Below are 13,478 nucleotides of genomic sequence, written 5' to 3' on the forward strand. Positions count from 1 at the left end.
ATAAAACCAAATAAATGTGGACAAGGAGGGAAGGATGGGGAGCACAACCAGCTGAACAGCAGGAGAAATTTTGCTATGCAAATGTAATTACCAAATTACAGCATTCATACAAAGCTTAATGCTATTGTTTTCTTGAGAAACAGAATACTACAGATTTTCTAAATTGGAAAGAAAATAATTTTATTTTATACTGCAATACTGCTAAATGACATCCAAGTGCAGTTTAGTAAAGAGGATTACTTGCTAGAAAGGATTATTATTACCTCATTTTAGCAAAGGAAAGAACAGTCAGATAAAAGTCTAACAACTGTTTGCAACCAACAGAATTTTCTAATTAATACTGAGCCCATCATGAAGAACAAGAGAAGACGAAGGCTCATGGGTAAGATCTGCATTTACTTCATTCTGAGCTGCCTTTACTTTTAGAGAAGGCAACTACTTAAGGAAAAGGCTTCATTCATTATTTTTAAGAGCACACAAGTATATTGTCTAGAAATGTACTAGTTAGCACACACTTTCCTTTAGGGTGTTTCCTTTTGGGAATGCAATGAAGACAGTAAGCCTTTACATTTCACTGCTACTTAGAAGAAAAACCTCAGAAGCTTTTAAAGATTAGTTGTTTAATCGGTTAAGGATTTTGTAAAAAAGTGAATACTGAACAGAAATACTTGAAGTCTTCAACTTCAACCTGAATCTCTTTGGAAGAGGCCAAAGTCAATCACAACACGATGTTAAAAGTGCTGTTATGTTAATTGTTAAAATGGCATCATCACATTTTGCTAGCTGAATTATCCAATACACCACTTTTTGCTTCTTCATACTTAAGTGCATAGTCCAAAATAAAACATTTTCAAGCCTCTGGCAGTATGAACTCCTAAAGGAGCAAACTTTTCCTATCTGGAAGGCAAATCATCCTAAACATGTTCTCAAAGGGATGGAAAATGAGGATTTAAGGTTTTTTTGCAGATGAAGACACTACAGAGACTGCTACAGATAAAGCCTCTAAGTCCTCTGGATGCAGATGAGTACGACAGGAATACATTGTTGGAAAACTGCACATTTCACCTAAACCTTCCAGAATAAACAGATCCACACTAGTTTCTTCAACAACTGAGAAAGTCTTCCCTTCCTAAAAAAGCAGTCTGTCAACAATGCTAGCTGTCACCTCAGATGAGATTATCTTTTCCAGAAAAGAGCAGAACATGCCTCCTTTCTGTAAGTTAAAACAGGAGATAAACCAAAGCACCAAATAAAGTTTACTTACATGTAAGTGTTATTCTTCAAATTGTTTCATTATACAGTCATGCTGTGAGCATAAGTTGCTAACCACTCTAACTACAGAGTTTTTGCCTCAGGATTACCTAGAGCATACGCACAAGCCCTGTTACCTACGTGAAGAATAATGTGCATCCCCCGCAGCCTCAGTTCCTCTGAGTCCTAGAGATGCAGAAAGGCTCTTAAAGCTCAAAGGAAGAGAATCTGGAGGACATGAATATGCAGACAATGCAACTTCAAAAAGATCAATTTAAAAAAATATTTTTGAGTGTTTAATTCTACATCCAGAAGCAGTGGGGGTGATCATGTTCACCAAGAACACTGCTTTACCTGCAGAGATATCCCAGAGCCTTTTGCTTGCTAAGAACAGTAGGTTTGCATTCCCAAAGCCAGTCATGGGTATTTCAGCAACTGTGAAATGCCTACTGCAGTAGCAAACCAGGCTTCCTGTGAGCACTTTGGTGATACTGCTGGAGCTCTTGCAGAATGACTGAAATCTGCAAAGAACTCAGAAATATTATCTCACTTACTCCATTCAACAAGCCAGTAACTTGAAAGAGCCTATCAGTAAATAATGTGTTCAGAAATCCAAGCAGCTAAGACACAACCTGTTACATACAGCATTTAATGTATCCACTTTAGAGATGGGCTGTTGAAGGGTCAGGTTTTCTCAAGCCTTTTAACTGTTGACAAGCATGTTGCAATGATGAATGTACAGGTGAAGCCTGATATGCATTTATCACTATACTCAGCTCCAAAACACCTGGAAGTTTTACCATAGATTGCTGAGGTGAGTTCCTAGCCAAGGAAATGAGTATCTGTCTCTATTTAGACAGTAGAGCAGCTTTCCATTTGATTCCACCAAGCTATCTTCTAGCAGGCACCATTACATAGGAGAGTTGACTTCTGCCCGCAGGAAAGTTACTTCTCTGTTAAAGCAATACTCTTGTGCACTTTACAGTCATGCAAGGAATTTAAAAAATGCAGTTAACCTGGCCTATGACAAGTGAAGTCACAATCAAATTACCAGCCATAAAAACAAGTTCTCCAAACATTTAAAAAAGCGGGCTGTTTGTGAGATGCTATGACAATCAGATTTCACCTGACCTCCATATAAATAACACAGAGTCCACAGCAAATACAAATTCTGCATCTTTTAGTCAGAAGACTCCAAGAAACCCAAAGCAAATTCCAAGACACTTAAGAGCTCTTCAGAGAGAAAGAACGACAGAAAAAAGTCCAAGATAAAACTTTCAGGAAGGCAAATTGCACTTTCCATTCCTTAACTGTAACGATGAAGCCCATTAATTACAAAACCCCTAACAACACAGTAGGGAAAAAACCACCAATTTAAAAACCAGCATAGCTCATTATTCTGAAAGTTCTGTGATTCTGGTGAAATACGGGTATTTCCACATCTCAGCCAAATCTTCACACTGGAATGACGTGTTCTGCCAGCAAATGTTCAAAAAAACCACCCTAGAATGTGTCTGCAGCCTCTATTTCTCCTCTCAACAAGCCTGAATCACTTTCTATTCCACATTTAAGGAGAATGGTTTGATTGCTCTCAGTCCACTTAACATTTGTTTCCTGCCTAAGCAGGAAAGAGAACAATGTGGTGGAAAACAGAATTAATTAGCCTACACATAGTGTTCACAGCCTATCTGTTAGAAGGGACAAAGCAAAACATGACAAAGTTTCCATTTGCCCAAAGGAAAGGCAAAAGTGGAAAGAGATGAGCTAAGCCAATCTTTTTAGACATTCCTTTGAAAAGCATACTTATATCACAAAGGCATGAAATCAATTTAGTATCACAAGCAGTTATTTATCCCCTACTATAGATTATGGATAGCTGACCTCTGATACTTCCTATCAACAGAAAAGAACAAGAAAGGATGAAAAAATAAAAATCTTTATCAACAGTTATTAATATATACAAATTATGTGTGTGTATATATGTATGTGATTGTGATAGCACACTTGTGATAGCACACTGGTAGTATGAATATAAACCAAATGCCAGTTGTTATAACCCTGAAGTAAGGACATGCAGCCATTCTAGCTAACTAGAAATTTCAGCTAATTGACAGCACCAGGAAAAATCAAGGGGGAAGAAGCAAACTGACACAGCCGTACGGGCTGACAGCAGGTTCAACTATTCAAGTTCTGACAGCTAATGGACCAGATTCACCGAACAGTAAAGACACTTCAGAGGGAGGCACTGCAGAAAGTGAGAAGATATCTAGTGCTGCGAATAAGGTATTGGAATTTACAAGTTTTTATAACACAGCAAGGATTGGGACAAGGGAAAGAAGAGGTAATTGATTCCCTCAAAGTTTAGAACGAAGAAACACATTGTTTTCCATCTTCACCTTAAGTGGAACAGCAGTGATGGTGGAGAACACAAGGTAATAGGGTAAGCTCCTTTGCTAACTTCTAAAGAAATTATGATATCGCATAAAGCAGAATTAATTTAAATCCAAATTAGAGAGCAGCAGAATATAACCATTGGTGCTGAAACAACTGATACATTATTTAAGATAAATTCATACAGAACTCAAGAGCTGACAATACCAAACAAGCAACGCTTATTGATTAGATATTTAAGAGTGGGAGAAATACTAACAGTGACGCTGTACCACTCCTTGTGTACAAAGATACAGTAGAAAGATAAAAATAACGATGAAAAATATGGCCATTTTTCTTTACAATACATTTAATGCTCTCATTCACCTCAAAATGCTGACCTAGAATAAATGTATAAGCATTTATACAAAGAAACTTTAGTTACAGTTTGACCTTATTTCTTTACTTGCACAGCAGACCATGCCCTCTAGTGGAAAGACAAAAAAACCTTGTGCAAAAATAGCTTAACTGAAACTCACAGCACTGGTAACTTAAAAATTTGTCTTATGCTTGTTACATTATGGACACTGAATGTTTATTTACCCATCATGGCAGTTTAAGAAACAGCATTTTCTCTTGCTAAATGTGATTCCTTTTCCTCACACATCTTAGCTTTCTTCTACGACAAGGAACTTGTTTATTCATTTGCCCACACCTGTGTTTACTTAATACTCTTTCCCTGCTTATCCAAACATTTTATTACTGTGGTTTAGTGTCTTATTATACTTAAACAAAAGGTATAAAGTTGAGAGTCATTCAGAAGACATATGATAGCATATATTATAATTTTCTAACTTTGTAATGGACTTGATAGAGGTCAGAATTAGTAATTTTTATTACCTTAACAAAATCTCTATCAGTTTTCTCCTTCCATTCTTCTCCAAAGACAGCAGAAAACGAACCTAAAGCTTTAAGCATAAAAAGCAAAAGTTTAGTAAAATAGTGAAGATGTTTGACTTTTTACTAGTCCATAAACTATTCAACAACACTATAGACTCTTGCAGTGTTTCCTTGTCATTACAGTCGTGTACTAAATTGTATAAACAAAGTGAAATTTCTACCGTCTAGTCTGCTACTGCAGTTTGAGAGTTTAAATTGAGAATAAGTAGTCCAACAAAGAATGGACTGGTCTGTGAACCCTTTAAAGAAAACAAACAACCACCCTACTACCCTCCCATATAAAACCCGACCACTTTGAAACCTTTTCCATAATTCCTTTCCAGGTGTCAAGATAACCGCTCAGCTTTCAACTGCACATCAGCAACTGTTTTCCTTGCACACAGTTCTAGCTATAAATGCTACTTCAGTAATTAAATGAATCGCCACTACTGTTTTCTAAGAAGCATAATCAGAAGTGGTGAGATTTCGACAGCACTTGACTGAAAGTCAGTATTTAACCAGAAAGCATAATGGATGTTCTTGGGTTTTTGGTGGAGCCATTACCACATCTCAGCATCATTCCTTGAAAGTAGCAAAGACTCAGACTCAGTCAATCCAAAAAACAAACTCTGTCTTGCAATAATTCTGTAGTGAACTAATGACACATTTCAGTTACACTTACACGTGTATTTTTGTTCATAATTTTTTATTGTTTTGAACAAAATGCTACGAGTTTCAATTCCAAGACCACATCAGCTTTCAAGTCCGAGAATCCAAACCAAAGCTTATACAGCATTCCATACTGATACTATACACCACCAAACCCCTGGGGCTACCCTACCACGTGCCATGTAATTGTCATCTCTGCCTTGGGGAGGGGAAGGGGATGAAGTCCTATTTTTGTTGCTTCCCAGAAGCAGTGCGTTATAAACACTGACAGAGATAAAACCGTGTAGACAAGCCAAATCTAAACCCTGCATTATATGAAGTTAATTTTTATCATTTCTTTATAGCTGAAATTACCATGACAGTATTTTCATACTACCTGAATTTACTAATTACAGGTGTCATTTAATCACCAAACTTGACAGATTAATTTGTAGTATTTCATTATTTATAATATAAACATATGTAAGAGTTTCAAATCAAAGCTACATATTTCAAAAATAAACAAACATTTCCCCTTTCTTTCCCCCCATTTGTCCCAATTAAACCCTCCTAATGGCCTAGGACACTCCCTGGATTTATCCAGAGGATGTAGTCAGGTAATGAAAGAGCAAGCCCATTACATACTCATCATTTCTTTTGGCTTTACCTCAAGTTCTTTTAAATATAAGAAATACTACTACAGACCAGCTATGGAACAAGCCTGTGCTCAGAGGGCATGTTATGAGCTCAATAAAACACTGTCTACCTTTGCAACATCCAAATAAAAGATCAAATACAATACAAAACTTCATCCAACTATTTATAAATTCTGAAGTTCACAGAAGTTACATGAAAAGAACAGAGGAATGATGGCAAACTCAAAAATCTACCAAGCAAGCATCCTCGAATCACTGAAATGAAGAACTAAGTTTCACTTCAGCTTCATTTCAAAATCTCTCTTTGAAAGTTCTTGTGGCTGTGCTAGACACAGACACAAAGTGACTGAGATCTAGACTTAACTGACGGGTACAGATCCAAATCAAAAACAGTAAGAGAAGCTGGAGAATGCTAATGCAGTATTGCGGGGTGAGGAAGAGTGGGGAGCTACAAATCATTATGTAAAAAATGTTTTCTTGGTTTTAAAAAAACACCAAACAATATACAATGTCTAATGTCAATTCTTACCCAGAATTTTCAAACAGAATTTCTGACATACCATACTATGTTTGTGCTTACACATGCAAAGCAGTTTTATACTCATACAGAAACGATCATCTGTGCTAGCACACTTAGCTGTAAATGCTCATTTGAGCAAGTTCTCATGATGGCAACTTCTGAAATTCAGTATTAAAAAAAAAAAAAGATAATCAGTACATAAGCCCAGCAAATACCTCCTCCTTGCCATCACAAGATAGAAGCTACGCTGATATGATTTTAGGATTGTTTGGGTTAATTAAGTTCTTCCTCACTCTCCTTAACAAGGAGACAAACAAGCAACAACCTGGTGTGGAGGTCACACTGAACAAGTCAAACAGAAGAATTTATTTCACATACTGAAGTATTTTGATGGAATAGAAGATCTTTTAAAATTTATGTGCTAACACATTAAGTAATTCTGAAACTCAAAGAAAGCTTTGTATCCTCTGAGTTCTGCATCCTGAATTTTACTACAATTGAACATGCGATGAGTTACCAGGATACAAATCCTAGTGGGTCATTGTTTTCAGACCGCCCTTTCTAAATCTTTCAATTTGTGATTGCTACTAGAAAAGGATTATGAAAAGTCAGCATAGACCTACAAACTCAGAAAGCAGCAATGCATTACAAGCAGAGAGAAATCCAATGTTGCAAATTTGATCATCTTGAACAATTACACTTTATCACCAAAAACCTAATTTTTTACATTTCACCAGCTGTTAGGTAACACAGCTGGAAAAAACTGTGGAAAAGGTAAAAAGAAAAAATAGCTAGAGGTAAGTAAATTACAGTACAATAAAGTATAAACCTTTTGATTATCAAGGGTTTAAGAGATGCTACAACAGGTATTGACCCTGTTGCAATAATATTATATACTTACTGTCATCAAACACCCCAGCATTTGCAAGCAGCAATGTGATGATTTTAGGGTCCTTTTCAAGCTGCATAACATGCTTGCTTTCATTTGAAAGAAGAGTACATACATTAATTGCAAAGTCCACTTCATTTGGGAGTCCAGATAACAGTGAAAGCACCAATTTATTATAGTCATTTGGTGAATTAAAGTCCATTGACAGCCCATAGCTCTGACGAAGGTAATCTAAATAAGAAATAAAAAATTAAACCAACATTTTTACAGGTAAACTAAATAAAATTCAGGTGATACATTAAGCAACTATTATGAATGCTAAGTATTTATTTTAAAAGTTCAGTAATAATGTACTGTGGGGTTTCACAACTTTTTTTACCATATCCAGTTTATTTTTTTTCCACTGGTCTTTGGACAAAATGCTGAACACATTCTACTTAGCTAGGTACTTTTCCAGTTAATATTCTGGAATGCAATACTGCAGTCTGCTCTCCCACAGAAAAGCTTTGAAAATACAAACTTCAATTAAAGCAGAACAGGTTTGCAATATAATTTGGAGTCGCTTTCTACATAACAAGTTACATATCCATTCCATAGAGTCCATCAATTTGATTTGTCTGATGGTTAAAGATCAACACTTCAGTCTCTAAATTACAGTGGTGGTGATTCTGTGTCCTTACACATGTGCTTTATTCCATTGCTTTCAAAGAGTAATTAATCATATGCTCAGTTCAGGTATTGGGCTCTGTAGAGAAACAACTGATGTGACAGAAACACAATCTGCGAATGTTGTTTCAAGACAAGTAACTACTTAGCTCTGCTATTTAGAAAGAGAAGCATTTATAAAGAAGAGAAATAGCTTATAGATTTTCATATTTATTTTGTTTTGGTTCACAGAGGAAAGATTTTCTAGTGTATTAAAATAATAATTCCAGTGACCCAGAAATGTGATGGTTTTAACAAGATTATAAATTTAACTACACATTAATGCTGTAGCCTGCCCAACTATATATTTACAGAAAAATCTAGCACTTTTCCTCAAAAATTTACCTGACACACTGTGTTGCTGGTAGTTATAGGAAGTTGGAATTGCACCAATAGGAAGTTGTGGCTTTGGATTGCCTGGTTGTACCTCATCATCCTCCTCCCCAAAATGATGGACTTTTTCATACTTTTCTAGATAACTGCAAAATAAAATTTAAAAAATAAAAATGTTTTTAATATACGCAACTAAATCTTTTATCAACAAACAAACTGCACAAACGTGGAAATTTACTAGAAACAGTAGTCAAAGTTGTATAAAACATAAAACACTGAGACTGACAATAAGCAATACAGAAAATGCAGATATGTGGAACCACGGATTTTAGAGTAAATTTCCTCACATCTCTCAACAGCAATCCCCCATTAAATTGCCCTTGTGACTAAGTCCGTATTTCCAAAATCAGCTTTTGCTACCCAGGATAACTCTGCAGGTGAAAGCGTAACAAAAATTACTCTCTGCAGGTTACCAATACATATACTCAGGTCAAGTCCAGAAAGCCATTTCTTTATTTTCATCTGACTTAAAGAGAAACAATGTGTAATTGCTAAAAGTTGATATAAGAGTAAAAAAATTCAGGGATCCTGAGAGCAGCAGCTCATGATCAGACATCCTAAGCCATGGCTTCAACTAATAATAATTGGAAGTCCCTTTGAACCCCCTTCAGAAAAAAAAATGCCAAAACATCATACACAGAATGGACTGCAAGCATGGAATTTAGATGTAGCAAGAGTACATACAGCTTGGTAAATAATCTCAATTAACAGTTAATTTGCCATTAAATCTGTAACTTCCAGAACTTTCTACTCCCCATTATACAAAGTCAACTTAGAAGGCCTACTGTAGCCTTAACTTCACACCGATACACAGTTGCAAAACCCTTATGAAATTATTCCGAGATCACAAAGTTGCCTAAATTTACAAACTTCCATGGTGATGAACACTGACAGTATCAAGTCAATTAAATAATAAAGTAGTATGTATGTAATCAGAAAATAATTTAAAACATTTATCATCTTCTTTCTATGTGCTAAAAATATTTAATGTATTAGAAAAAAAACGCAAGCTTTTAGTATAATTTTTGTTAATAGGCACAGAAGTTGTTAACTCATGGTGAATCTCGAAGATTTAAAGAACAGAGTATTCCCCCTGACCTCGGGGGAATATTTCAGATCATTAAATAATTACAAATTGAATGTGAGGTATCAGTGGCTTTAAAATATTAGCAGATATATTTTTTTGTTAAGAAACCGGTGCACTACAGAAGGGAGGAAAGCATTTCAGAGTTCAGGCACATCATGGTGAACTGTATCACACACAGCTATGATTTGTGTCTGGCTAATGTTCAGGATATCCAAAGTGCTACATACATCCACGTTATGTGAACCACTGCTACAGCCCCGTCCTTATCAGACTGACTCTTGAGTGAGTTAAGAAGTCAGAAAAATCTTCCCCACGTTATCATCTGCTTTTAGGGACTAAAGATTATGTTTAAATATGGTAGTTATTTTTAAACTAAGTATCTTCATTTATGCTAATTATGTCCAAATTTAAAAACCTGCAGAAAAGTAAAATCCTACAAAATCAAGTTCTTTGCAACTTCTAAAAACGCACAGCACTCTCCTTCCCTCCTTCCACAAGTTTAAATCTAAATCCAAATTCTACTCTTCCGCTACGTTTTCATTATCTTTTTACCCTACTAGTTTTCCTCCCCTCATTATCTTCAATCCAAAGATTAAACCCAAATATACTCCATAGCTTCTATGTAGCAGAAGGCAATTCTCAGCCTATGAAAAGGACACTCGAGGGGGGTGGTGGGGTGGGGTGGGGAGGGGAAGGTGTCAGGGAAAAAAAATAAAGAAAAAAAAGTGCAGTGCCCTTCTGAAGTGCTGGCATTTTGTTGCATTAAAACGATCATTTAGAGAGGCTCACCTAAGTAATCACATAACTGTTCTATTATTTTATTTCCTTGTTACATTTTATGAGTGGTAATACCATAGTTTTATTCTGCTTTATCTGCTACCATTCAAGCTTTGTTTTAAAAAAAAAAAACAACACCCCAAAACATTTTCTTCCACTATCAATGAATTCTTAAGTACCTTACAAATTAACATCACATCACACAAAAAAACCATTAGATATGACAATTTCCATTTTCCATAATATCATCTGATAACTTCTTAAACATTTTAGGATAACTTAAAAAAACGCACAACAATTAACACAAGTAGAGAGTGTCTGTGTTTGCACATATCTATATATATATATATACACAGTATATATATAAATATATATATACATAGATATATATATATATAATATGTATGCGTATACACACACACTGGAGAGCATGACAGAGCTCAATTCAAAGCCATGCTCAAATTCTGCATGGGAGATTAGCATTAAATATAGGATGGTATTAAGCAATTTAGAAGTAGTGAAGAGAGAAATACACATACTGTGGAACATAACTGGAAAAAAAGGGGTTTAAAAGCAGGAAGCTACAGAAGCATAGCCAAACATTCAAGTGTACAGTCAGAAACTGAATGCCTGGTGAATAATGCACCATGGAATCTTATGTGTCCCATGACTCCACACATCTCTCTACTGGTTTCTCAAAATAACTGTGTAGATAACCCTAACTCAGCTACAGAAACAGGGGTTACTGAAATAAAATATTCATCTCTGCCTGCAAAAAGCTAGAAATCACAATTTTAAATCATCTAGAAAGTATTTTATTCTTCTAAGTGACAGAAGCATTTATTTAAGGCTCACTGTTTTGAATTACACGCATCTACATACTGACCAGCATCTCTTCTTTATTTTGACCATTCTGAACCCGAAAAATAAGGTCGTTATTACGATCTGGGAAAATACCAGTGGCTTAAGTATTCTGACAGGCTAAATTCCCACCTCTATGCATCAGAAATTGGTATTTTAAGATAAATTTCCAAAATCCTGAGAAAAAACACTGTTGTGCAGGATCCTGAACTACACACAAGTTTAATAGTACGAAGGATGACATCAGTGCACCATGAAGTTTGTTGATGATACCAAACTGAGTGGGGAAGTGGACACCTCAAAAAGGAGACACACACTGCAGGGATGCCTGAATTGGCTGGAAGAGTGGGCTAACAACTGAATTTGTGAAGTTCAATGAGAACAAGCATGAGATCTTGCATCTGGGAAAACAATCCAGGAAGGCAGCACAGGCTAGGATCTTCCTGGCTGGGGAGCAGCTCTGTGAAAAGGGATGTGTGGGTCCAGGTGGAGAACGAGCTCAATATGAGTAAACAGCATGCTGCAGCAGCAAAGCAAGCCACCCATGTTCCAGCACTTAATGGGTGCCTGCAAAAAAGATGGTAACTCCCTTTTTACAAGGGGTCACACAGAAAAGGTATGGAAAATGGGTGCAAGTTACTCTTGGGGACATTCTAACTCAATACAAGAGGAAAATTTTTCACAATGAGACCAGTCAGCCATTGGAATAATCTCCCCAGAGAAGTGGTGGATGCCCCAACACGGAACACTTAATGTTCAGCTAGGCAGCATGCTGGGACATCTTGTCTAGACTGTGCTTTTGCCAAGAGTTGTTCAACCAGATGATCTTTGAGGTCCCCACCCAACCTGGTACTCTATGAATCTATGAATATTTCCAATTTACTCTGGTCCAGATTGAACCATGGGAACAATTAAAATACTTGTAAGTTAAATGCTGCACACTGTAGAAGTCTAGACTTCCTTCTGCTACTAGCATTTGTTCATTGTCTTTCAAACAGTTTAGTAAATCAGTCTGTCATCATCACTGTCATCATGATCTGAATAAGGAGTTTGTACTGTAATTTAGGTGACCAAAGTCGAAAACATGGATTTCACAAAACTAGTCACACTTCTGATATCAAGTGGAAAGGAAACCTAAAAATCCAGAACTGATGTTTTCTACACATGCACAACATATGCTTTGCCTTGTAATCCTATGAGATCATCAAAAGCTGTTGAAATTGAACAAAAGGCATAACAAGGAAAAGATACAGCCTTCACAAAGTCCTCAATCAGATCTATCAAATCTATGAATTAGTCCAATCAATTTAAACAATGCCTACATAAATGTCTGTTTATGGGCAAGGCCTAAAGAGTAGCTCAAGAGACAGCCTGACCTTCTGCCCTTCTGACCAGTGGTGCAGGAGGGGGGGACAGGACACCAAAACAAGCAAACAAAAAACCCGAAACACAAACTAAAAATCAAATTCCAAAGCTCCCAACAATTCCAAAGCATCAGTTACAAGGGATAAAAAAACCAAACCAGACCACTACATGACAAATAGAATGACCTTCCACACCTCTAACACACACCCTTTTAATATACTGCTATCTTACAGGCAGGATGTTTCACTGTTTCTGAATCCACTGAGTTTAACAGCACCGTATTACTGAATTTCAACCATAACTAGACCTTACAGATGGCTTTAGTAGAATTCCTTTATGCTGTGTAAGTACCGAGTGTTTACACACAGCTGTACAGACCTCAATCCTCCAGACCCTCATTTTGTTTCCTGTAGACCTGGAATTTTACTGTAGAGAAGTAGCTTTGTAAATTATTTTGTGAGTGAGCTTCACTAGTCTTAAATTCTAATCTTATCAGTCTGGCATACAGCTACAGCAGGACAGTTATCATAAAGACAAGTCTTGCTCTAAAGATACAAGAAATCTCAGAATAACAAATGGAGCTTTTGTGTTACTGAAAAACAGCTGTGCAAAAGCTCATAAATTATAATCAAATAGCTACAAAAGACTCATGCCATGTTTCAAAACAACCCAGATCTGTAGCTACAGACTAGACATGTATGCTCTGATCACAGAACATGTTTTTTAAACATTCAGAATGGTTTCCTAATTCAGCAAGACCACAGGCAGTATACATCAACAACACAGGTCTCTATCTTCCAATCTTTTAACTTCAATACCAACTGAAGTATTAGGCTCTGAAAGATGCAGCTAGTAGTACAAAAAGAACTAAAGCGACTAACTAAATGAAGGACTGGAATGAAACTACTAATGAAATAAGCAATGTATACCAGGTATCGAAGTTTCAAAAACATCTGAGAGAAAAAACATATCCAAAGTACTATGTTGAAGCCTTGGTGAGCATGAAGCAACAAGAAA

General features: G+C 36.3%; 1 protein-coding gene across 1 annotated transcript in view; it reads right to left on the reverse strand.

Annotated features, from left to right (window-relative positions):
- ARID2 (AT-rich interaction domain 2) overlaps positions 1 to 13,478 on the reverse strand; it is a gene marked incomplete at its 5' end in the record, with an annotated part of 99,270 nt that overhangs the window by 32,799 nt on the left and 52,993 nt on the right. Inside the window, 3 exons of the mRNA XM_084279108.1 lie at positions 4,522 to 4,589; positions 7,286 to 7,504; positions 8,324 to 8,457. Coding sequence (XP_084135234.1) covers positions 4,522 to 4,589; positions 7,286 to 7,504; positions 8,324 to 8,457 — 421 coding nt within the window. The remainder of the gene's footprint in view (positions 1 to 4,521; positions 4,590 to 7,285; positions 7,505 to 8,323; positions 8,458 to 13,478) is intronic.

The sequence above is a fragment of the Gallinula chloropus genome (genome assembly GCF_964237585.1).
Source record: "Gallinula chloropus genome assembly, chromosome: 1".
Lineage (NCBI taxonomy): Eukaryota > Metazoa > Chordata > Aves > Gruiformes > Rallidae > Gallinula > Gallinula chloropus.